Genomic DNA, 24111 nt, shown 5'->3' on the forward strand with positions numbered 1-24111 from the left:
CCAGGGGGGAACTGCTGAATATTGATCACATCTTGTATCTCAGACGTAGTTGACTCGTACTTGACATGGGCAGTAAACAATCTGTCAGGGAAAAGTACTCGAGACATATTCGAGCTTTCTGTTTGGACTACCTTGTTGGACTCTAGGGTGTTGAGCCGTTTGTCTGACAGAGCCTAGGGCTCCTCCCTAAGATGAGAATCTCTCGAGGGCCACTGACTGACTTGGGACTTGGACTGGCCATCAAGATGCACCTACCACGAATCTTTCCAATCCAAAGTTCAATCCGCAGCTGCAGCTCTTCTTTCATTATTTGACATAAGGGGATCTCTGTTTGGCTCACCTGAATGCTCACCTCTTCTCATCTGCCACATGGATTTCACCACGATTCTCGCAATACTCGTTGCGATTGATAGATTTATTGTTCGAGCGGTAGACGCGGACGAGGATCGGCCTGATATTATTCTATTCTCAGAGCTCTGCATTGCCTGCATTTGGATCGCCAGGTTCATTACAGGGCAGGGCTCCATCTGCATCTGGATCGGTCTTGCTCTCTTGATGGACGTCAGCGTCCCAATCTTGGACGTAGTCGTAGACCTCCTCGACGTTGCCATTGAACCCGACGTCAGGATTCTCGCTCCATTGCCGTGGATGTTCCAAGGTCAATAGGCCTGTCGCTGGATACAGACATCCGTCACAACAGGAGTTGGCATCTCAATCTATTCAGAAACCCTCAGACTTTCATTCGTAATAGCATCGCTTTCAGCAAGATAATCTCTAGGACAACGTACCATCACCCCCAGCGAATTTACAGACACCCAACAGCGGTTGCCTCATTGAGAATTTTCGTGCCCATCTCAAACACGCGCTGGGTATCAAAACCACCGGGCAACCAACAACAACAATCGACACCTCGCTCTGGCAACTTGGACAATCAACTGTCGACCCCTCACCAATTTCTCGGCAACAAACAGTGCTTTTGCGACTGCTTGCCAGAAATTCTCTCCTCAGCTTTTTTTGTTCGCATTGTTCAGGACGCCCATCATTATAAATTTGTTGCAGCTCCTTCTCAGAACATCGTACAGCTTCACTTCCCTCTCTACCTTTTACTCATCCCGCGTCTGTCTAGAAAACCGGTGTAGCATTTGGACACAATCGCATTCTAATAACTTTCCGCTTTCATCAGGTACGTCTGCTTCATCTTCACTTTGACTTTCCATCAAATACTTGGACCATTGCCGCTGACCGCCTGTCCATCTCGTTTTCGCTGAGAACGGTTTCGTGATTGCTAATTTCGCAACTACTCCAGACTCGTAAAGGATAACTACTATTGCCTCGACGAAACCATCAGCCACACGGCACTTCTCAGCTGACCAGCCCACATACAGTTCCAACTGGCACTGGTCAAGATCCTGCATATCATTGATGACAGCCCTTGGACGTGCTTGCTCAACTCTCACAACTCTGGTCCGAGCCGATATTCGTGTTGATCACCGCGACTTCTACTTTGTGCCGTCGATCTCAACGTCGCACTGCATTTCCTCTCGTGGTTTGCATTTGTAGGTGATCAAATGCTCCTAGCACCACCCCTCCGCCTGTTTATTACCAGCAACAATACTCCTCGTTCGCGAGGCCCTTTGCATTCGCTATGGATCATCACGCAGAAAGTTAGAAGATTGATCGATAATCGCATGCATTTCGCTTCTTCACCCATATTGGTTTGACGAGTGAAGGGCTGACCATCTTTTGACCAGATCTCGCCCATGCCCCTACGACCGCATTGAGCACAGAACCGTCCTGTACCTCGCACACATACAGAGATGTGTGTCATCCAGAGACAGAGCTGCATTATTTGCAGGCACCGAGAAGAGGATACCTGCCCAGACAAAAATGAAAAGCACCGACCAGAAAACTATGTCATCAAGCAATGCCAACATTTGATGGACATCCTTTCGCGTCTGAAGTATGATGCAGGCTGGAACCCAGCTGATCCTCCTCAACTTTCTGGTCGCTTCCATTGCCCAGATCTCCAGTGGCCTCCAACAGAAAACCCCAAGCACGACTTTGTCTGTGAGACGTGTCTGGCGGAATGTTGCCACGAGTGGACTGGCGTAATCACCGACGCGCTCAAGAAGAAATCTCAGAGATCTGCGCATAGCAGAGATGACGATGACGACGACTTCGCAAGGTCTGCGGTTCACGAGAGGCCTCAGAGAACTCCCTACCTTGATATTACAGAACGGCACATGAGTCCAATTAAGAGAGAGCGCCTGTTCGAAGCCCTGACCAACAACTATGGCCACCCTGCTGGTATGAAGCGCGAAATCACGATCGAGAATTTGACCGTTGCCATCCAAAATACCTGGTTGCTGCGTGCCGGCGAGTCTGCTCATCGATATCTTACCGTCTTGGTTCCAAAATGCAATTTGTGCGACGAGTTGCTTGTTGACCAAAGAGAGAACTTGCAGAGAGCTGACATTATCCGTGGACAACGTGATGATGCTTCGAACAACACACTTCCAGATGATGAAATCGACAACATTTGGGTCTCTGATGTAGAGTTCGAGCCGAATAGCACCCTCTGGAAATGGCTGGCGTGGCTCAGTAAGGATATCCCCGAGGCGCTTATCCAGGACCCTGACTATGTCCAGTACCAAGAGCCTATTCAAACCCATATCAAGACCGGCTTCATCTCCAAGCCCTGCAAGCTGTGTGTTGAGAGGGAATTCCAATGCCGCAAGCAAGTATGCGAGTACGTAGGGGAGAGTAAATCCAACTGGAAAGGCTGGATGATTTTCAACTGGTTGATGTCTCGCGGTACTGGCAATATCCCCATGTTTGACCACGCGGCAATCAACTTTGGCTACCCTACCACACAGCCGCCCACCCTTTACGAGATGATGAGTCTCATGTCTGCAACCTGGAGGAGAATGACTGGTATCGCTTGGCACGATGTGGACGACATGGACCCGCCATCCTACAGTCCTACACCTTGCCCGTTTCCTATGACCATGCACGAGCGACCTCTAGTCAACCTTTGTCAGTTACCGCAGTGGCGACGCCTGACTCCGTTGGAACTTCGACATACTCTCCCCAGTCTCCAAGTGGAAGAGGTTGTACCCGACAAGACAACAGCGCCTCCCACAGGCAAGATCCAAGCAGGCAAAGGACCGCAGAAAAGCCTAATCATCACACTCAACACGAGCCGCGTGGACAAGACGAGGAGCTATGCTCAGTCCTCACGCGTTGTGGCAAAGCTCAAGGACAACCCGGCATACATGCGGGCCATGGGAATCGAGTCTGGTCTATCAACAAGGGAGATGGAGAAGGCACTTTCCGCTTTACTTGGTCTCCTGGCAGACGGAGACGAACGCACCCTTCCGGGCTCATTTCAACTCAGCAATGGCCCAAAACCGGTCGAGCTTGATGGTGAAGAGACGGTCGGCGGAGCCGTGGTTCACGTCAAGAAAAAGAAGGTCCCAAGAAATGACGGAGAAAACAGAACCACCAGTTCAAACATGAAGCGGTGCGAGAAGACCCCGACTCGGCAGGTTCAAAAGAAACCAACTTCTCGTTCCGACACTCTCCTTCTTTCGCCCATCACCGAGGAGCAGCCCTCCCCTCCAGAGACCGAGGACGACCTCCCCACGCGAAAGCACGTCCGTTTCCAGAACCCAGAAGATATCGAGGTTGACGAGGATGACCTCTTTGGCGATAATCTGGAAGATGATGACTGGGAGCAGCTGGGAGATGACACGGACATGCAAGATGATGGCGAATACGAGCAGCTGGAGCTGGAAGATGACGAAACCGCCGTCGTAGAGTGCGAGCTGGGACATGTCCACCTGCTCGAAGCTAGGAAGATGTCCACGGCCACGGGTAGGCTCTTTTACCTTCCCATTGGTTGGTCTTCTACCGAATTTGAGAATGAGGAATCGTCCGACGAGGAGCGCGAACTTTGATTTGTGTACAAAAGCACAATTGACTGACGATGATATGAACCCATTCAGTCGTGCCGAGACAAAACCACCAAGGCAATCACTGCCATGTGTATGACGATCCGACTTGGTACTGGATGTTATGAGGTTGGAGATGAATATTTGGCAAGGGCTGGGTCACAAAACAAGGGCACAAGGCATGGGATACAAGGAACCACAAGTTTTGTTCTTGTTTTTGACGATATTGGATTTCTCGAGAGACTCTCCCCTTTCGTTCAGCGTGCAATTTGTTCGTTTGTCGATACCATGACCAAAGGTCAGAATAGCAATAATTGAGAAGCACTTTTCACCGAACGGAGCTCTTTTCTTGGTGACTACTTACCTATACAAAGTGAAAAGGTCACTTACTCGACTGTTTTTGCTGAAGGTCAAAGCGGTTGCTTGATTGATGGTAGACCTTGAAGTCACTGGCAGCCATGGCAGCATTGTCTTTGTAGTGAGACATTGCTGCCGTCTCAAGAGGTAGGTATTTTGGTTTGTGTATAGGTCTAGTATGCATACATCAGCTGCGTCTCATGATTGGCTGACCGGATGGATGTTTTTCATGTTCCCTATAACAGACTGGTCACAATCCATGAGCAGGTGACATGATGACCAGGTTGTTGGAGACCCAGCACTTGAAGTCGGTTCCCACTGTCTCAGGATCCCTGGTATTGGACTTCTGTAAGCCCGGCAAAGAACCGATCATAGAGCATATCATATGCAGACAACACCGTATATTTCAAGAAAAGCGACGTGTAGACCTTGCAAGATCAGGTGGCAGAGGCCAAGTCAAGACGAGATCGATACCTCTTTTGGCCAATTAGCTGGCAGTCAACAACAAATAGAACAGCAAGCAGCCACCAAAGGTAAAGAGGAGCCCTCTGTGCGCTAAATAAATCGCCAGCGTTGGGAGATCTGGGGCGCACTAAGCTCGGTAAGGTTTGGCAAGGTCTGAGCCGGACCTCTATGCAGCCAATGCGCCATGGCGGAGGTTCCCTCAGTGGGCGCCGAGGGGAGATACCTTAACATATGACCTACTACGTGGAGCTGGGAGCTTGCATCACCTAACAACCTCAGGGTCCACGTAATGCGACCGCCGACCACACACCTACACACCTACCTTGCCTTTACTTTTCCAACACCTTATCTTCACAACAACAGCTAGGCAGCTGCTTTTTGCTCCCATCCATATCAACCGAGAGCCATCCAGACGGACTCGATAAAGGCTCAATTCAGACACTTTTGTCCTCTTTCTCGACCTATACTTGGAAACAACTGCCTGACGAATACCGGGTCTCGCAGGAGACAGAGCTTCCGATATGAATGTAGGTGTCACCTGTAGTGTGCATCCGATTGCCGGACTCAAGAGGAGCTGACTCTCGTCGCAACAGTTGTTTAGGATATTGGGAGATCTCTCCCATATCACATCGAAATGCATTCTCATCTTCGCCATCCACCAGAACCGGAGTAGTGAGGGTAAGTGCCAGCATCACCAACGAGCACCCACCGTGCCGTAGCTGTTCTCGGCACCAAAGCTAAACATTGAATGCGCTCCAGGTGTTTCCATGATCACCCAAGCACTCTACGCCGCCGTCTTCTGCACCAGATATACCAACCTCTTCAGCGAAACCTCTACATGGAATGTCTTCTTCATGATCTTTTATATCTTCTCGTCGTTTTACATCATTGCCATTATGCGCTACAAGTACCCCAGGACGCGGGAAAGAGAGGTTGCTTGGAAGCTTGGTGGTGCCGCAGCGGCTGGTGCCCTGGTCCTCTCGCCCTTTACTACGCTCATTTTCAGAGGACCACCGATGGCTGGCTTTTTAAAGGTAAGATGAAACATTTCTGGATTTGTGTGTCAAGTCTCATGCCTGACTTATTCGTTTCTAGTGGCTCTGGAACTTCTCCGAGATCCTCGAGTCTGTTGCCGTTCTCCCCCAGCTGCTCCTTCTGCGACAGACGACTGTCCCTACCGTCATCAACTCGGGCTACATTCTGACTTTGGGTTCCTACCGCGCCCTGTACATTCCCAACTGGATCTGGCGCTATGCCCACAACGATCCCCCGTACCCCGTTTCGGTCATCTTTGGTGTCATCCAGACGGCATTCTACATTGACTTTGCCTGGGTCTACTACACCCGCCAGCGCGTCAAGCTCCGAAACGGTGGCATTGTAGACGCTGATGATATGAGACGAGGCTGGCTGCTGGACAGAATCTTTGGCATCAAGCGCTTCGACCCTGTGCACGACGATGAGGAGAGCGCCCCGGCTCTGGGAAGCGGCAATGGCAACGGTGCCTCGAACGGCGCCCGCAGGTCCAAGTGGGGTGCTCGCGGCATCTCGGTCAGCGCCGATGAGGACACACATGAGCACGAGGCTAGCCGCGGCAACGAGGAGTTTAGCGCAGACCCCGACGCCAAGATGCAGGATCCCGATGAGCTCGCCCGGGCCCTGGACGATGATGACGACGATGAACACACACCCGCCACCTCTTCTGCGTCTTCGCGTGGAGCTGCCGGTGCCGCCAACGAAGTGAGCAACGGAAGCGAGTGGCGAGACTAGAAGCTCAAAGCTATGATTATCAAATTGAGGGCAAGCAGTCACTGCTCACTTTTGTCGAGCATGAGGCCGCTGGATGGGTTCATTTTTTTCACGCATGGAAAAGGCTGCATGATGTACGATCTAGGATACGAGAATATGAATACATCTGGGGAGTGGGTCGTTGGTGTATCTGGCTTCCTGACTTCTTTGATATACCCGACGATGTCGTGAGGAGGGAAAACAATTAAAAGAAATTCACGAGATTACCAGTGTACCTATGCATAGGCAATGCCAAAGACGATGTATGGCGATATCTAGGCTTGACTGGAACGGCTTAGATATTGTGGTCTAACCTTTCGCATGTTGTAATATCGTTAGTTGATTTCATCCATGTAATATGCAACTGGTGTATGCATTTCATCATTCTAGATGCGAAAATGAAGGATATGCTCGCTATGCAGCTCCTGGCTCTCTCTGCTATCCACCATGACCATGAATTTCTGAAAATCAAGACACAACAACAAACTGTGGCTAGATCAAATCGAGTAAATGCATCCTTCTTAGGCAAAAAGTCCTTCCGAGACAATAAAATCAAAGTCTTCAATCCCGCAACTGTGTGATACTCCAATACGCCCTGATCAACGCCAATCCGCTGCCTTGCGTCTCCACTGTTCGGCCTCTGCCTCTGTTGTTGGGATCATCAGCCAACGATTCCCTCTCGACCTTTTCGTCTACACCAAGGGCTTGTCTCGGCGCAGCCGCTCCGTCAATGGGCTGTTGCCGAGACTCGTCCGCGGGGAGAATGGGAATACCGACGGGCATCTTGGCGCCGGGGTCCAAGATATCGCCGGGGCGCTGCCACGTGGTGTCGTTGGGCACGCCATAGTTGCGGTAATCGACGCCGGCAACGTGCTGATCGGCCACGGTGGGCCAGGCCGCGCTGGTCAGGTTGGTCAAGAGGCCGGCCGTGAACCACATGCCAAACTTGCCGGCGGCGTCGCGGGTGTTCAGGGCCGCCTCGGCGTTCCACCGGAGCCAGCCGGCATAGCTCAGGCAGGCCTCGGTGTGGGACTTTTGGGCCGCGGCAAAGGCGTCGTGGTCGACCTCGCGGCCCAGATCCGGCGGGGGCAGGCTCAGCGGCGCGCAGAAGTAGGTTAGATGATGGAAAAAGATGCCCTTGAACGTCTGGCCGTCCTGGCTGCAGGTGCCGCTGGCATCGCAGTTGTCCTCAATAACGCCCAGGCGACCCAGGCCATACCACTGGGGGACCGTGTCGGGTGCCAGGGTCTTGTAGTCGTCGCGGGGCTGGTCGCGCTTCAGGTCGTAGCCCGTGGCGTTGATGACGTTTTGGATGAGCAGGTGGCCCTCGAGCAGATACGACAGCGCGCCAGTCGCATCCCACAGGCCGCGCTGGCCCGTCAAGACTACGCCTTGGTTGTAGGTAAAGACCATGTCATTACGCTCGTCGCACTTTGTGTTGTTGCTTGCTGGGTTGGCATACCCGCTAATGTGAAAGCCGTCTGTAAATAGGCCCTGCGTATCGGTCATGTTGGAATTGACGAGCCACTTGTACCCGTCCACGGCGGCCTGGAGGTACTTGGGGTCGCGCGCGACCTGTTGCCTGGCTTCCGTTCCCTGGGCATCCCTTGAGGTTCTTGCCTGGCTGAACGGAGCCGTATTGTCGTCGCCGGGAAAGTACAAATACATGGAGATAGACCCAGCAATGAACAGCTCATTGGTGATGGCGTTCTTGTAGGGCAAAAGTCGTGGATTCCATGTCATACCGCCGCCACATAATTCGGTATCCCAGCCCTTGGCGGCCAGATCCCAAAATACTCTTGCTCGGTGGGAAAAGGCAGGAATCCACAGGTTGCCGTGCCAGGTCTGGTTCCGTAGGATTTCGCCAACGCTTCCCGTGCTTTGGCTATCCAAGCCCTTTCGCTGAGTTTCTAGTTGGTAGTGAAGCGCAGTGTGTTCCCTGACGAAGCGGACCGCCTCGAGCCAGCCCAAGACGACCCAGAGTATATCATCGTATGCTTCCATCCTGATCTCAAAGTCATTCTCTCCAAAGTAGTAGGAGACCACCTGAGTAAAGTAATTCTCAATCAGGTTCTCTTTCAGCTTCCAGTCCTCCACTGGATCGCCGCTTGATCGCACAGCGTCCAGAGCAGCCGTGAAGCTTCGCAAGGTCCCTGAGACATGTGTTCCCATAACTGCACCTGTCCAGTCTATGGAAGTGGGCCACGTCCCTAGCCATGGAGCAAAATAGTCATCCTGCATCACACCTATGCTGTCGAGAAGTTCCGAGAGGACATCCAAGTCCGGCTCAGGGAATGTCTTTCTCCATGTCCTTTCTGCGACATTTTCTGGGATGAAGCCTTGGGGAGTCGATTGGGTGCAAGAACGGCCTTCTATCGAAGAAACTGTGCATTCTGCCTCCCGTATGACGGCGCTAGCACCAAGAGGAAGTAGAGTATAGAAAAGCAATGACGCAGCCGCAAGACCGAGGGACGAGAAGCCCCTACACAAAAACATTGCGACGTTTATAGAAAAGAACTTTCAGAGCATGCTCCAAGGGAACGATGACCAGGAAGATGATATAGGCCTCTAAAAATGCTTATGAAACTTCAGCACTCAAAGATGACGACCGCTATGACATGTCTAGACGGAAAGAGTCTACACAGGGAAACCCAAGCAATGCGACGGATCACGACATATATTGGAGAGCCTCATCGAAGATAGAGTTCCGGGAAGAAAGGCGGAAATGCAGGAACAGCAAAATGCAAACGGGAAATGCATGAGTCAAGTAGTTGGTAGAAAAGATCGGGATGACAGGACGTCTTGCGGAGATTTCCATGCGTCGCACACAGCTCCTGTGCCTCAGACGGGCTAACCAACAGCCCTGGAGCCCCGCGCCCTGTTTTCCCTGGCATCCTGGGAGGCTTGAAGAGCACATTCGCAGGGATCTGATCGCACCGGATCCAGGCAAAAGACGGCGTAGACGCACTCTGCAGTGTCGTTTTGTGGCACGAGGATCACCCCGCCAAGGGACATTGCGGGGTAAGAATGACGCTGTGCTCGACTCTTTCCAGCGGGGAGAGTCAGGCGTGCTGATCTGGGAGCTGGGCATCACGAGCATATTGGTTGGAGGCCGGACAAGAATCCTCCATTCTCGGCGGTCAGCGTGAGATGGGAAGGATTCAGCGCGGCGCCATGACAAACGTTCATACTCTGGTAGCGCCTCAGGTGGTGAGCTCAACTGGGGCGGTTCATGATTGATGTCTGGACATTTGACCGATCAAAAGGTCGTTGGTTCTCGGCATCTTGAGCCGCTCCGGCTAGTCCCTCGTTGCGTCCTGGTCTTTGAAACAGCAATTCTTGAAGTCATCCCATGGCATGTGTAATGACCAAAAATAGTAGAGATGAAAGTATAAAATTTAGACTGCTTAAAAATAGAGTTGTAAATGCAGGAACAACCAGACTCGTGGACCTTGAAGGAGATATTGTGCGTGGGGTTACTCTCTGTTTTGGACAAAGTACATGTTGTATGTACTACACCTTGATTGTTACTGCTGCACGGCCAGGCCACTTCTCACCCCGCCCCCTCCACCAATCTGTGGCGCAGCCAGCGCTTTTAGTGTACCTGTGCCTTAGATGAAGCAGCCACAACAACCACTGCGCAGTCGCGTAACTCGACGCGTCTCGATACTTTAATGAGCAATGCTGAAGATGTCCTCGATGCGAGGCTGATGATAGTAATTTGACGAAACAATCAATGAGTCGGCCCATAGATTTCTTCAAACATGGCCACAAGTAAGGAAATAAATCGTCGGATCCATCAAAAGATCCAAAGTTGGCTAACACCCGCCAGATCGCGGAGAGCGCATGCTCGAACGCATGCGTGGGGCCGGCCGTCATGAAGTCGCAGATGAATCCTTTGGTTTTGTCATGCCCGCCGAGGAGTCCTCTGAAGCCGCCGAGTCCGAGTCTTCACCATCGCAGCCGTCCGCCCCGCCTTCTGCAATCCGCTCCGCGTCGAATACGTCTGCTAAGAGACGCGCAGTTGACGACGCAGCTGCTATCCCAGATCCCGAGCCCGTCCCAGAGGAGGAGCTGCTTCAGTTGCAGGATCGGACCGGCGCTTTGAACATTAATCCCTACGAAATACCGCAGGACCAATCGCGTGAAGAGGAAGAAGATGCAGGGGAACCAGCGCAAGAATCAACAGCGGAACTTGAGGAAGAGCCCGTTGAGGAAGAGCCCGTTGCTGGCTCGTCGCCACAGCTCGGACAGACAGATCCTTCACCAATAACAGTGTTCCAAAACCAAGAAAACGAAGACGAAAATGAAGGGAACAGCGTTGAAGAATTGCCCAAGCAAGTGGCACGGCCTGGCTCTAGAGACTCGATGTCCTCCAGGATATCTGCTGGAGCTCACGTCTCCGAAGAGGTCACAGAGAGTCCAGTCGGTGCTCCTGGCAGTGGGCATAGAAGACGAGTGAGGATGAGCAATGTCGTCACTCAAAGCGCAGAGCTACAGAGAATGGTCATTGACCAGGAAACGGCCTTTTCTAGCGAGCCTGGGGCTTCTTCACCATTGGCACGTAAAACACGAATGAGTGGTGTTACGCCAAGCGCAGCCTCTGCCAGATCTCGGCGGACGACAAGACCGAGCGCATTGGCTCAGTCATTTGGTGCTGCCGAGGTGGATGAGTTATCACCGCTCCCGGCCCAGTCAAGAAATAATGACAACACTATGAGCAGCAGTTCTGCTCGGTCTAATCAGAGCTCGACTCGCCGAACCACAACGGCCCCGATTCAGACTGAACATGATGAGTTATCCTCGCCAGTTCCACTTGTAGAGAGTCGGCGCAGGGCGCAGGCAAAGACGAGAGCAAAGAAGAGCAAACAGCCTAGTCCAGACTTGGCGACACGCAAGGATGAGGCGGCTTCAATTGAAGAAGCAGGAAAAGACGCATCAGTAGAGGAAGACGGTGCTGAACAGATCGAGGCTGAGGAAGCCGCGCGTGTGATTGGCCGCAAGCGTCCCCGTACCAGCCCGCCCAGAGAGGAGTCACCAGAACTCGATGCTCAGCGGGACGAACCTAGTCCGCCGCCAAAGCGTCAACGACAGAAGCGAGCACAACAAAGCCCAGCGGTGCAATCACAGCCGAAGGCAGCAGTTGGCAGAAAATTCAACAGCGAGAAACAGAAGCAAAAGCCAAAGGAGAAACCGAGTAGGAAGAGACACAGTGGGGCAGACGAACAAGTGCCCATTGCTGTACAGAGGTATACACAGCGTTCACAACATAATGAAAGCGACACGGATGCCGATATTCTCAGTGCGGACATACCATTTGCGAATCGCAGCGGCGTCAATGTCATTGATGTACTGGCGCAAATTTGTGAGGATGTCATTGATACAAACTTGGCAATCCTGCACGAGGCGGCCAATAATACGGTGGATGCGGCCACAAGAAAAGAATATAGGACAAAACTACGAGCACTCGAGGCATTCCAACAAGAGCTGGGGACCCGGTTACTGGAGCATACTATTGCTCTAGACACTCTGCACGCCTTGAAAAAGCGTGTACGGTCGATCCAAAAGGAGAAGCTTACCCTCAGAAACGAAATCATCCGCATCCGTGCAGAGAAGGAGCAGGTGGCATTGAAGATAGATGCCGTTCGAGTTCGACATGAAAAGGAAAGCAAACAGTCCCTGGTAAGTCTCATAATCTCTTGAATGTGCAGAGAAAGAAAAGCTCACGCCGCTACCAGGACCAACTCAATCTTTCCGCCACCATGCATGATATTGAGCTGGTCATCGATAACGGCCGGCAGGCTCCTGATTTAGGGCCCCGAGAACAGAAGACGGCCGAGCTGGCCAATCTCGAATTGATTGTATCGCGAGTTGCTGGTCAGGTCGCAACTGAATCAGGTGTCGGCAATCTGAAGCTGATTCAAGAGTTCAACATGTTTCTGGAGCGTGCGGCTGCTGCCCTGGAAGCTAGATGATGCACTTGTTTCTGGTGCATCCCACCAAACGTGGATCATCATATATTGATGCCGATGCATTGCCCGCGAAATGGAGGCATTGTCCGACTGTTGCGTCGTCAGATGGCTTAGCCAAGCTATGCAGCCACATGGGGCAGTTATCGACCCTAGCTGTCTATGGCCGATGCGAGTATCGATGCATTGCACAGTACGATGCCTTCTCTCCACGTCGCCCTTGCCCAAATCAAGGCCGGGACGGCCCTTACATGAGATGGAGCCGCAGGGTCTGTGTAAATATAACCATAATGACGGATATGAGTTACGAAGAAGCTGCCTATGACAGCATGTAGTATACCTAGTATGGAGTCGGGCTGGTGTAGGTACCCGTATTCAGGGCTATTTCGGGTACGCGGAGTGTCTGGCCTTCGGCAGTCGGGAGATGAGTTCAGAACCCATTCGATATCCAGGGCCCAAAGCTGGGTAGGCCAAAGCTTAAGATCCACCCGAGTCGTTTTAAGAACGCGCCATCGCGTTACGAAGCCGTCCAAGCTTTCCAGTAGTAGTCCCTTGCTTTCCCAAAGGCCCCATCCAGTCAGCGTGTCAGTCAGGTCGATGCGCCTAGGAAGAGATCATTGATATGCATGCGCTGACTCGATTGGGGAGTTGTGCATCATTTAGGTAATAGCCGATGCAACTTCAAAACTTGCTTGTTAGCAAGCAACGTCACAAGAACAGAGGCATTTTTGAATGGGAGTTGGACAATCAATTGGTGAATACGTCTATTTGGTTTTCTCTGTTACGCCGGTAATTGAGATCCCAAACTTTTCTTGTATCCCTCCATCGCCTGGCTGGAGTCTCTTTGATATTGGGTCCCGCACGCTTATATTACCTAGTAATGCCCTGGAGCTCTGTCTGTGGTTTTTTTTTTCTCCCGCTAAACTCTCTTGTACCTGGCCCATGACAGTCTGGTTGTTTTGGCGCAGTGGTATTTTTTACTACTTGCGCCTCGCTGGCCGCGCTTGAGATGCCGGATTTCCGTCCGCATTTCCAATTGATTCGACAGTTGAGCCCATCATGAACGGCAACCACCTACCGAGAATCTCCGCCCGCATCGAGGCGCAGTCACAAGTTTTTGGATACTGGGTTGAAATGATCCTCAGTTGAACACATCATTCCACGGAATACCCGAGTTGGATTGGCTCCAGACGATCCACGACAACTGAAGGCGCTTGACAGCTTTTCCTGCCAGGACCACCATCATGCAGATGATTATTACCGTTATCTAGTCGCGCCACCCATGTTCTGCTGTGACCTGTCATCCGATTGATCCCCGGTGCGCAAATGGGGGGTTCACGCATCGCACATACGTAGGTACCAGTGAGTTGTTTGTAACTGTTAGCAGTCCATATTGTACCAAAAGGGCGTTTACCTTGATGTACCTACTGCCAGTTCTCTACACTACCTACCTACCTACCTAGACCGCCCAATCCCGTTAGCCATCTGATGAATGTGCTCTATTCCGCTGCGTTTCAAGGCTTACAAGGTTACATCCTATGATCCAACCAAATCTAGCCATCATATCCATTGTCCCTCCCCATACTTTGCATTGGCGCCCCCCGGCAAGTGATGTTATCACAGTCAGCACTGCAATCAAGGTTTGGGATGGCAGCGAGAGCTAGACCCTTCGAGTATGAACTCATTGGCCACAGGAGGTCCCGGGTCCCAAGGATCTGATCTCATATCGGCGGTCTGGTCTGTCTGCATGTATGGCTATGTGTGTTGGCGTCTCAAAAGAAGGGTAAGGGTCCATGCCCACCAGCCCATTCTATGCTTGATGGGCCCGGGGGAGGTGTGTGTGTACTTTGTAGATGGGCTGAGTCCTTGATTCTCTGACCAAGGCCGCCGCCGCTCTCTCCTCCTTCAATTTATTAGTCCAAGTACATTAAGTACCTAGGTGAGAGGAGAAGGGATCCCTCTTTCTGCTTGTCTGCTCCAGTTCTACCGCAGTTCCCTGCACCAATTTAAGAGTGGCCTACCCGCTTCCTGTTGGCTCTTCTTTTTAAATCTCCCCCCTCCCCCATCTCTTTTCGCGAGCTTGTCCACCTGTCAGACAACCTTAACACATTCAATCACCACCACCAACCACCCAAACACCACACTTCACCAATTCAAGATGCCTGGCCCCGACTTCCAGCAACAGCCTCCCATGGAGATGGGTCCCGGCCCTGGTGGCCCCGGCGTTGTCAGCCAGCCTCCCGTAGGTTCCTTCTCTGTTTTTATCTTCTTGTCCCATGCAGCTTGTTATTCGATGGAACACTGGGAACTAACAATATTCACAATTAGCCCATGGAGCCCCAGCCCGACATGGAACTCCGCGGTGGTGAGGAGGCCGGCTGCGAGATCTGCTGCGGTCTCTGCGCCTGCCAGGAGGGTTGCTGCTAAGCGCCTTAATCAATAAAACAAATATTCCCTTTTCCACCACGTTACGACAGACCAAGCGGATTCAGCTTTTGATCAAGACTCAGAGAAAGGGAGAGGCAGACAGGAGCCACGATGGTGGAGATGAAATGATCTGAAGGGAAAGATGAAACTTCAAGAAAGGCCTAGCTATAGGCGCGTTACGTACAGCGATATCAATTAAATGAAATGATTCCCACCACGTTGCGCAACCATCAATCTCCCGTGTCTTTTTTCCCCTCTGTCCGAAAGTGCCTGTGCTGCCCATCCCCGGTTGAACACAGGTGAGTTACTAGTCAAGCAGACTCTTTGCAATCGATGGAATTACTTGGACTCTTCAATTGATATAATACTTGATGATTGGAGCTACACAGGACTTATAGTGTAACTCGGCCGTTGGATCTTCCTCCGTTCCGCGAAATGTCGATTTAAGCATTTCTGACGTGCTGAGCCAAGGCCGTCTTGGCGATCTGGTTTCCGGCTTGGCAGCAGGGCCGATCAGTAGTAGCTGTTTTCAACGTTCAATCCTACGAGCTCAGCCCGTTCCTCTTTATCTCTTGAATCAATTTCATGGATTATCGCATCATCCATGTGTCTTGCCCTGCAGCTGCTTTGCAACGGGATTCCCTGTCGCATTGGCTGCAAATGCAAGAGAACTTTCCTTGAGGACGCACTGCGAAAACCAAATGGTGCAGTGCCCAGCGCGCCCGCATCGAGAACACCCCTCCATCACCGCTAACTGAGGAGAGAGCTCCCCCGACACCAACCGTCAACGTCTCTCTGAACATTTTAGCTCCAAAACCTCCATTCTTCTTCTCGCCAACAGAATTCCAATGTATGCGTAGAGGATTCCGCAAAAGACGTTCCGGGAGGCCGACGCATTTCCATTTAATCACCTGACGCGCCTTGACATTTGCGCATCAGTCACCTGGGGAAAGGCGAGGTCGAAAGTCAACTGGGCGCAGGAACGCCTCTGGCGGACGGTAAGCGCGCATTTTATGGATGCATTTGATCCACACCGTTGATCTTGGTGGCCGTCCTACTCGAAACCGTTTGATGACTTTACCCACCAACGCTGAATCGCACCAAGAGACCCCCCTTTGCGAATTGACGTCTGCGATAGACTTGGACAAGGTTAGGGTATTTTGCGTCGCTTTGCTCATACACTGCAATGGATCGATCATTGGTGATTATTCGCCCGTCCGTGCATACAGAGGGGTGAGTCCAAAAAAAAAAAATTGATATCCGAGCATGCAAATGTGACTGAGCATGTCTTCTCTGCCCAACAATATCAGACTTTATAATGGACCATAATTATCAATCTAGATATTGGCGAGATTAACTCTGGCCATCGTCGCGCATATTCTGCTCCGAGTTCTTGAAACTATGGAAATGCTATGCTTGTTTCTTGGGTAACTTCGAGTCCATCATTCCGACATGCTTGGTATGTACCTATGAGACTCTAGATTCGACTGTACCACGCCAACTGCACTGCTAGTCTTTTAGCAAGTTTCTTGTAAGCCATCAAGGTAGATGAGAACGAATTTCTCCAAACTCACGACCAGTGTCTCGAATTTTGCATAAGATATACTTGGATCCACCGTGACTTGATAATATACAATGATGAACCCAATTAGAGACGGCAGAATATGTCAGAATCAAACCTCTACCTATGCAGGCCTGGCTCATTCGAGATACATCACTTCTGGCAAGTAGGGAATGTGCATGTACCACTGTGCATCAGCAGTCATTGGGATCTCTCACCATTTCAATATATGCTCTCATGAAAGAAAGCCGATGAAAATCGAAAATCGTCAATCTCTCGACAGGTCATCAAATGGTCTATAATGCTTGGTGGTAGGGGATCAATCTCACATGCATATTGTTGCTATGGGCATCAAAAGACACGACGTTCATTACGCCGTCCGACCGTGGAATTCGCCCCGAAATAGATCACGGAGCGAGACGAAATCTGGGCTTTTCAATGACTTGTACGCTGATTCGATCGGCTACACTATCAAATTCATCATTAATGGTTGCATATGAGCTACGCCAAGTTGAGGCCGCCTATGCTAGAGGTTATATGCGATACTGTTTATTATGTCTTGCCGCTAATGTCTATATGGCGACTATTCTCGAATAATTGGCAGGATTCATGCCCATGCTACTATTTTGTCAGCATAAAAATGAGAGAACCGTCACGAGGTTGGTGCCAAGAGTGCACAAATCAATGCTGACGTAGGAACCATCGGTGTTAGAGAAACATAACTCTTTCAGGAAAGTAAAGTCCCTGTGTCGAAATAATTTTCTTCAAACGTGACTTAGATGAGCCACAATCATCTGTAATAACTTATCGAGCAATTGGACCATATGGATCAGTTGCCAGCCTGGAATTTTTATTCCGAGCGCTCTCAGAAAGATAAAGTTCTTTTGCTGACTAGACACTCTACTTATCTTGACTCATTGACACCAGTGCTTGGTAACTACCACCGATTTGTGGGAAGACTCTCAACTATTTCTAGTAGGCAAGCTTCTTGAATGTTTGAGTTTGTACAATCCATAATGCTTGAGCCAGGTCCGACTATAACTCTTTCATATCTTGTGTGGTGGTCTCTTAACTTCCGCAAGGAGCCGGATATCGGGACTTGGCAAAGCCACTACTGGCAACTGAGGCGTAATTCACCGGGACTTTGGCGATAGTCTATAAACCTACTGTGGTATGATGGGTAAGTAAAACATCCCCGGTAAGTATTTCGGAGCTACTTGTACAGGTCTTGTGCACGTCTTGTGCGTGCTTTGGCAGCTGTCCAGTGGGCGCCCCATCAGATCTGGTACTTGACCAGGGGTATTTTATTAACGCCAGACGCCTGCAACCACAGTAGGTTGTCCTTGGCTAACATGTTCACTACCCCAAAATAGCGGGTCAAGCGCTGCGATAATACTCTTGGCTCCAATGAAATGCATGTCGTTAGCCGCGGGATAGACTTGCGGGCGTAGCAGGTCCGCTCCAGCAAACCGAAGCACCCAATCGCGATCAAGAGAATTATGACCAAAAGGCGACCTCGCGGATAGGATAGTCCTTACCCGGGGCACCCTCTTAGTGGGTATCCCCAGACATTGATTGTCGACTAGCAAGTTGGTATACTCTTAGTTTGTCAATCCTTCAAATGTGACTACTCCGGGACAATGATAAGGCATTTGGACATGTCTTGAGCATTGTTGACTACGGGCATCTGAGGTGACGCCGGTAATCGACAGGCAATTCCCGCTTAACAGGTCTCTTAGATAACACCCAAGAAGAGAGAGAGAACACAAGACCAAACTAGGACTCTCCGACGATCCCGATATGCGGAATTAAGAGGAGCCACAATGGCGTATTTGGGGTACTGTGCCACATGAGAGTGCAGCAATTCGAGGGGAATGCAACACTCCACATAACGAGGCTGTACTGAACTTGTTGGTCTTCAATGATAAATACTGGCATGGAAATGTGCAGCCCGCCATCTGATTCTTGATCAACTTTCCCTTCTTTGTTTATACATACGCCTTCGCCTCGATATTCACATTGTTTTACATCAGTGTTTGGTTTTGTTGTTCATATCAAGACACCATATTCATCCGCAAGGCTTTACATCTGCAGATAAATATGCTTCGCGCACGCTTCCCTACCTCCCACCACTTTACCGTCTCCATCTTTGGCTGTCAGTACCAAGCCGAGAGACCAGACGCTGCAAAGCAAGACGCTATACAACAGTTCAACAGCCTCATCAAGCCAGCAGCCATCCACGTGGAAGAGCTAGAGCAGAATGACCTGCCCTCTAAGATCTGGATGAGCTACTGGCCGTCGCCACAAGCCTTCAAGACCTGGTGGGAGAGCCCCGAGACGTCGAGCTTTTGGGGCGGGTTGCCCGACGATGCCGGCTTTTGGCGCGAGACGATTAGTCTGCCCGCCACGCGGTCCATGTACGAGTCCAACAAGCCCCAGCCCTCGGGCTTTGGCCACTGCGGCGAGCACATTCCCCTGACCTCCAAGAGCGGCTACTGGGGAGCCTACCGGTCGCGCATGACGCCCGACGGCCCCGACGACAAGTTTCAGTCTCCGGCGTCGCCGGGAGACATGCAAGGACGGCCGCTCAGCAAGCAGATCCGGTCTGGCCGGGTGAGGATGGCCAAGTTTCCCGACAATATTTGCTTCGTGGTGGAAGGGCAGGACTATAGCGCCATGTTTGAGCGGGAGAAGGAGTTTTGGAATAAGCACTTTGATGGCCTCGCCAAGCAGTGGGTGACCACGGTGGTCACGACCGGGCCGGACAAGGGCATGTTGTCGGCGAGGGCGTGTCATGCCTTTGAGGGGGAGAAGCACCTAGGAGTTTCTTCCAATGGTGCTGTGGCAGTCAATGGCAATGGAGTGTCTGACGCTTCTGCCGGTGCTGCTCCAAACGGCCACTCCCTTTTCCCCGGGCTTGACTACATTCGTCAGGCCCAGGTCCTATTCTGGCTGGACCTCTCCTACATGGAACACATTGGGCGACACGACAAGGTGCACGTCAAGCTGCGGCGCGAGTTCATGACCGAGTACGGGCCGGGCGGACAGATGGAGGGTGGTGATCTGCTGCTCTGGGTCGACTTGGGCATCCTGAAAGCCGACGAAATTGATGCCGAGTACGTTGGATGCTATGATGGGACCGGATTTCTGGCGTATGATGAGCACCCTCTGTTTCAGAGCGAAAAGGTGTCCAAATCGACCTTGCCGTCCTTCTTTGACAAGCCTATCGAGTCTACACCCATCGAGTGGTAAGGTCTGAATGGAGCGCAGGACAGATTCTATCTTTGTATTTCATCGATCATTTGAGCATGTCAAGTCAAACATTATGAGTACCAGGTCAGGGGGTTTATTGTTGCTTTGGTCATAATCTACTCATTTAACTAGCCTGGAAGGTTCAATATCAAAATTAATACATTTTTCTAGAAAATTCGTGCAGCCTGGGTACAGATGAGGACTGCTCTGCCTGCCTGCCACTGCAACTTCCGGTCCGTCGTCGTCGTCGCACATCCCCATGGAGGTAGAAGGCTGATTTGAAGAGTCTTGCTCGTGATGCGATGAAGCCTAAACAGCCATTTATTATCGCTTCACAATCTATTAACATTGGTATGAAAAGTCGGGCGCTGTAAACATTTAATTTCCAAGTCGGCCCCTTTGCTGTATGGTGCCGCGACGCCTCGCTCAAGTTCCGATTGCCCCCGTACATGATATATGTAAACCCTAAACCCAACGCCAGATCAATTCAATAGTACAAAAGCCCTTTGACTTCCGGTCATCTCAACAGCACCTGTTTTTGTTTCGCTTCTCCATTAAGCAGAAGTCGTGTAGCGCGAGAAGTCGATGCAAATATGATACGCATCGGCTAGACTCGCAAATTGCAAAGCTGGGCGAACGCAAAAGCGTTTCCTCCAGCAATCTAGGCCGATGCGCTCGTCGCTCGTCTCCAGAATAGTTGGTAGTATGTGATCACTCCATTTGGTGGTAAAGCTTTCAGCACATTGGTAAATTGAATATCAGCCCGCGCAGTTGAGGCACGAAAACATTTCTGTCCACCATTTTGAGTTTCCGTTTCCCTTTCTCTTCTGCCTCCTCGTGTGTGCTTCTGGGTGGATGACCATGTGATAGTTTGGCACCGGAGGGGGTTTCGTCCCATCCTCTGGGTGGTCCCGGCCCACTGTCTGCGGGCGAGCTGTGTGCAGCATCATCTTTGCGAAACTCTTTCCTCTCCAGACTTGTGAGCTTTGTTGCAATGGGGCTCAGCTAATCGCGGTCAGTATAATTCTGGTACTGTGGGGAGTACGAAGGAGTTAGTTACCAAGTCCCCAGACTATGTGGCGATATTGATCCCGGATCTCGCTGGTGTTGGCAGATTTGTAAGATCCCCAGGATTCAAGGATGGAAAGTCGCGTTCTTGGTTCTCCACCTCTTTGCTACTATAGCAAGAGCAAAGCAGCAGAGCTAATATCCAGCATCGAGGTTCATGGAGCTCATTCAAGGATCTGCCGGGATGCAAAAAATAAGATTAAATGTCATCTCTGAAGAATTGACATTGAAGGATTAAGAGAATGGCCAGATAACAAGCTCAGCCGGCAATGAAACGATGAAATCGTTTCAATGCGTGCCGTGGCAATCAGAGAATATGTGTGTGTGCAAAAAAACAGTCACCCCCAGGCACAGCAGCAACCAGACTGAGGACAACCTTGCAAGGTACCCAGGTGGCCAAGACGCATTCAGTCAGGGCCCCCTCGAATGTGGTAAACTCGTCGCAGACGGGATGTGCACACTCTGCATGGGCCGCTGAGTGAGAGTGAGGGAAACTAAGTACAATCGGGCGACGTGCAGATCGGCAAAGAAGAGGTCTGAGGGCACTTTGAAGCCTGAATCTCTGTGTCAGATTATGAACCGCCCTCGTATTGTATTTGACTAGTGACATGTCCCCCTGCATTTCAATATGGCATTGCGTTTTTTTTTTTTTGTTGGGAATTTGGACTCGCACATACGCAAGCTGAGAAAGTCGTCCCTTTAATTAATCTGCGCCTGATGATTGGTCTGCACTTGGACTTGATGGTAGACTATAGTCAAGAATAGCCGATGATTATGAACAACAACAACAACAACAAACTATCCAAATGCTCTTACTTTTTAATTTCATCTTGATTTACTCAACACTTTGAATGCTTGGGCTGGTTTTCTCTTCTTGATCTATCGCCACATGGCGCGATGGCAAGTATTGCCTGTGACTATACAGATCAACTGTAAAATATAAGAACAAAAGAGGGGGTTTTCCCTGAGACCATGCCTGCCATGCATGGAGAGGCATAGCTCAATGTCGCGTGGCACTCCATATATGCAGCGAGTGTTTCAGATATAATTTTGTTTCTTTCCACCCTTTGCACTGATTGGCAGAATCATAGCCTTTCTTTTTTTTGTCCTTCTCTACTCTTCCCCACCCCAAAAGAGACGTTGTCGATTGCATACCTCTCCTCCAGCCTCTCACCTTACGCACCTCAGATAGCCACATGTGCATCCAACGAACGCTGTTCCCAATTACCTCCTCCCCCATCCTGACCTCTTGGCTGCCACACGGACCATTCCCAAGACTTATATGTGTGCGTGCGATCGTGGTTCTAGATGCAGCAGAATGCGGCAAAACCTGGAAAACGTTATGTCGGATGATAGTAGCCGGTTATAGAATGTGGTTCAATTACTCGTGTTTTTCGTGCAGATAATCATTATGATTGGTCACTTAAGGCACGTTTCTGACAGGTGCAAAAGATTAGATAGTGTGACGTGCCAAAATGAACAAGAACTTTGTTGTTGTCGTCACAATTTCGCTGAAATGCAAGTATTGGATGCATGACTTTGAATGTGCTAGACGTATTGTGGTCTTCCTGTACAAATATTCTTGGCCTGATGATTTTCATGCCATATCGAAAACCAAAGTATTGACATCGCGTTTCTCAACCTCAGTCTGAATACGTAGCTTGCTAGTCGTAACCCTCTGTATGAATCCAAAGGCGGCTTCGCTATGGCCCAGAGACAAAGTTTGGTGTGAGTGGCGAAGACTGAAGCCACATCATCGAGCAACGTAATGAAGGCACCGCTCGTCCGGACCAAGCTCCCATCCATCATTACTATTCACCGTGGTGCAAACGGTGTCCTGTGAGCAAGTAGGCACACTGCTCATGAGCTACTAGTACATGGGTTGTACAAACTGTCTCGGTTGGCGATCGACTAGAACACGAGAGGTATGAACCCCGTTCAAGATGCATATCACCTCTTCTCGTTATCGCCCCGGACAACGTTCATGACTCTGTCCCAGGTTGTAGCCTGTCCTGCTTCCTGTCGTGCTTTCCTCTCCTCAGCCTGTTGGTTCCAGATGCCCCTGATCCGGCCGTCGAGCTCGGCCTTGGCCCGCAACTCTGCCCGGAACGCCTGCTCCTCAGCCGGCCTGTCTATTTCATCCACCTTCTCCAATCTTGTCTTGAGCAGTTGCTGTTGTTCCAAGCTAAGCTCGAACTCGGGAGCTGGGATCCCCACCAGTGGTTTCTTGGCCAGCAATGGCTCAAATTTGGGTATTGGCCTGCCCTCGGTCTTTGCGGCTTCAATCTCGGCTTCTTGCTGCAGAAATTTGTGGTACATGGAGTCGGCATGCATTTGAATATCCTCTTCGACCTCGGGCGATCTGTCTGCTGTGGATAGATAACCAAGCGATTTTAATAACCTCTGCACAAGGATTGTCAGCATCACGCATACACACCCAACGATTGCTGCCCGTGAAACCTACCGTTTGCATATTGTAACACCTCTCAAACTTTTTGATTTGCGCGCGACACATGGTGAACCGCTCCGTGAAGTTGGGGTTGCTCATGCAGGACCGCCAGTCGACCTGCTCCAGCGCGCAGTTCTCCAGCGCCGCCTTGCCAATCTGACTCTTGCGCTCCTTGTAGCCCTCTAGAACGTCCATGATCTTTTCCTGGTCGCTCTTGGTCTCGGCCTCGATCTCGGCAAGGGGGCGGTAGTTCTTCCACAGGTGCGCATAGCGACCATCTTGGAATTGCGACTCCTTGGGTACGGCAGACTCGTGCGGTTGTTGCTGACCATGTTCGGTCTTTTGTGGGTACGGCGACGGCGACTGTGATTGTTGTTGTTGCTGCTGCTGCTCTGCTGTTGTTGGGTATCTGACGGGCGACTCCTTCTCGAGGTATTCGCGAAGCTTGGGGTCTAGCTTTTGCAGGGGATCGTCCGTCGTGTTGGAGCCCCAAAGGCTATGCCACCAGCCCATTTTGGTCTTTTGTGGCTAATCGCGAGAACTCTGGATAGCAATTGATATTCGGAGGGACAAATTTCATGCGCTAAGATCGGCGTGGTTGTGTTCTCGAGCTGCTCCCGTTGCGAATCTCTGGAGAAGGAGGAAAAAAAAGTTGAAGCTTTGAGAATGGGTTTCGGGATCTTCCGAGCTATTGGCCTCTATCGATCGCATACGGTGCTAGACAAATATGGGGACTGTACAAAGTATGACCAAAACGCCGATTAGACACAGTGTTAATACACACTCATTATAATACAGATCCAGAAACCTACTTTTTGAAATGGT

At 50.9% G+C, this 24111-nt stretch overlaps 7 protein-coding genes across 7 annotated transcripts; 5 read left to right on the plus strand and 2 right to left on the minus strand.

Moving 5' to 3' along the window:
- Positions 1-1817: 1817 nt before the first annotated feature.
- PFICI_13311 (uncharacterized protein) lies at positions 1818-3959 on the plus strand (the record flags this gene model as incomplete). Its single annotated transcript, XM_007841892.1, has 1 exon — positions 1818-3959. One exon carries the CDS (start codon positions 1818-1820, stop codon positions 3957-3959), a length of 2142 nt encoding a protein of 713 aa, XP_007840083.1.
- A 1337-nt stretch (positions 3960-5296) lies between these two features.
- PFICI_13312 (uncharacterized protein) lies at positions 5297-6542 on the plus strand (the record flags this gene model as incomplete). Its single annotated transcript, XM_007841893.1, has 4 exons — positions 5297-5302; positions 5369-5453; positions 5535-5809; positions 5871-6542. The coding sequence occupies 4 exons, from the start codon at positions 5297-5299 to the stop codon at positions 6540-6542; spliced, it is 1038 nt and encodes a 345-aa protein (XP_007840084.1).
- Positions 6543-7121: 579 nt separating this feature from the next.
- PFICI_13313 (uncharacterized protein) lies at positions 7122-9056 on the minus strand (the record flags this gene model as incomplete). The annotated part of the gene is made up of 1 exon (XM_007841894.1): positions 7122-9056. One exon carries the CDS (start codon positions 9054-9056, stop codon positions 7122-7124), a length of 1935 nt encoding a protein of 644 aa, XP_007840085.1.
- A 1268-nt stretch (positions 9057-10324) lies between these two features.
- Positions 10325-12535, plus strand: PFICI_13314 (uncharacterized protein; the record flags this gene model as incomplete). Its single annotated transcript, XM_007841895.1, has 3 exons — positions 10325-10334; positions 10393-12242; positions 12299-12535. The coding sequence occupies 3 exons, from the start codon at positions 10325-10327 to the stop codon at positions 12533-12535; spliced, it is 2097 nt and encodes a 698-aa protein (XP_007840086.1).
- Positions 12536-14687: 2152 nt separating this feature from the next.
- PFICI_13315 (uncharacterized protein) lies at positions 14688-14956 on the plus strand (the record flags this gene model as incomplete). The annotated part of the gene is made up of 2 exons (XM_007841896.1): positions 14688-14771; positions 14858-14956. The coding sequence occupies 2 exons, from the start codon at positions 14688-14690 to the stop codon at positions 14954-14956; spliced, it is 183 nt and encodes a 60-aa protein (XP_007840087.1).
- Positions 14957-18617: 3661 nt separating this feature from the next.
- PFICI_13316 (uncharacterized protein) lies at positions 18618-19769 on the plus strand (the record flags this gene model as incomplete). The annotated part of the gene is made up of 1 exon (XM_007841897.1): positions 18618-19769. One exon carries the CDS (start codon positions 18618-18620, stop codon positions 19767-19769), a length of 1152 nt encoding a protein of 383 aa, XP_007840088.1.
- A 3018-nt stretch (positions 19770-22787) lies between these two features.
- On the minus strand, positions 22788-23799 carry PFICI_13317 (uncharacterized protein; the record flags this gene model as incomplete). The annotated part of the gene is made up of 2 exons (XM_007841898.1): positions 22788-23240; positions 23302-23799. The coding sequence occupies 2 exons, from the start codon at positions 23797-23799 to the stop codon at positions 22788-22790; spliced, it is 951 nt and encodes a 316-aa protein (XP_007840089.1).
- Positions 23800-24111: the final 312 nt, after the last annotated feature.

This window comes from Pestalotiopsis fici (genome assembly GCF_000516985.1).
Source record: "Pestalotiopsis fici W106-1 unplaced genomic scaffold PFICI_Scf_11, whole genome shotgun sequence".
In the NCBI taxonomy this organism is placed as follows: Eukaryota; Fungi; Ascomycota; class Sordariomycetes; order Amphisphaeriales; family Sporocadaceae; genus Pestalotiopsis; species Pestalotiopsis fici.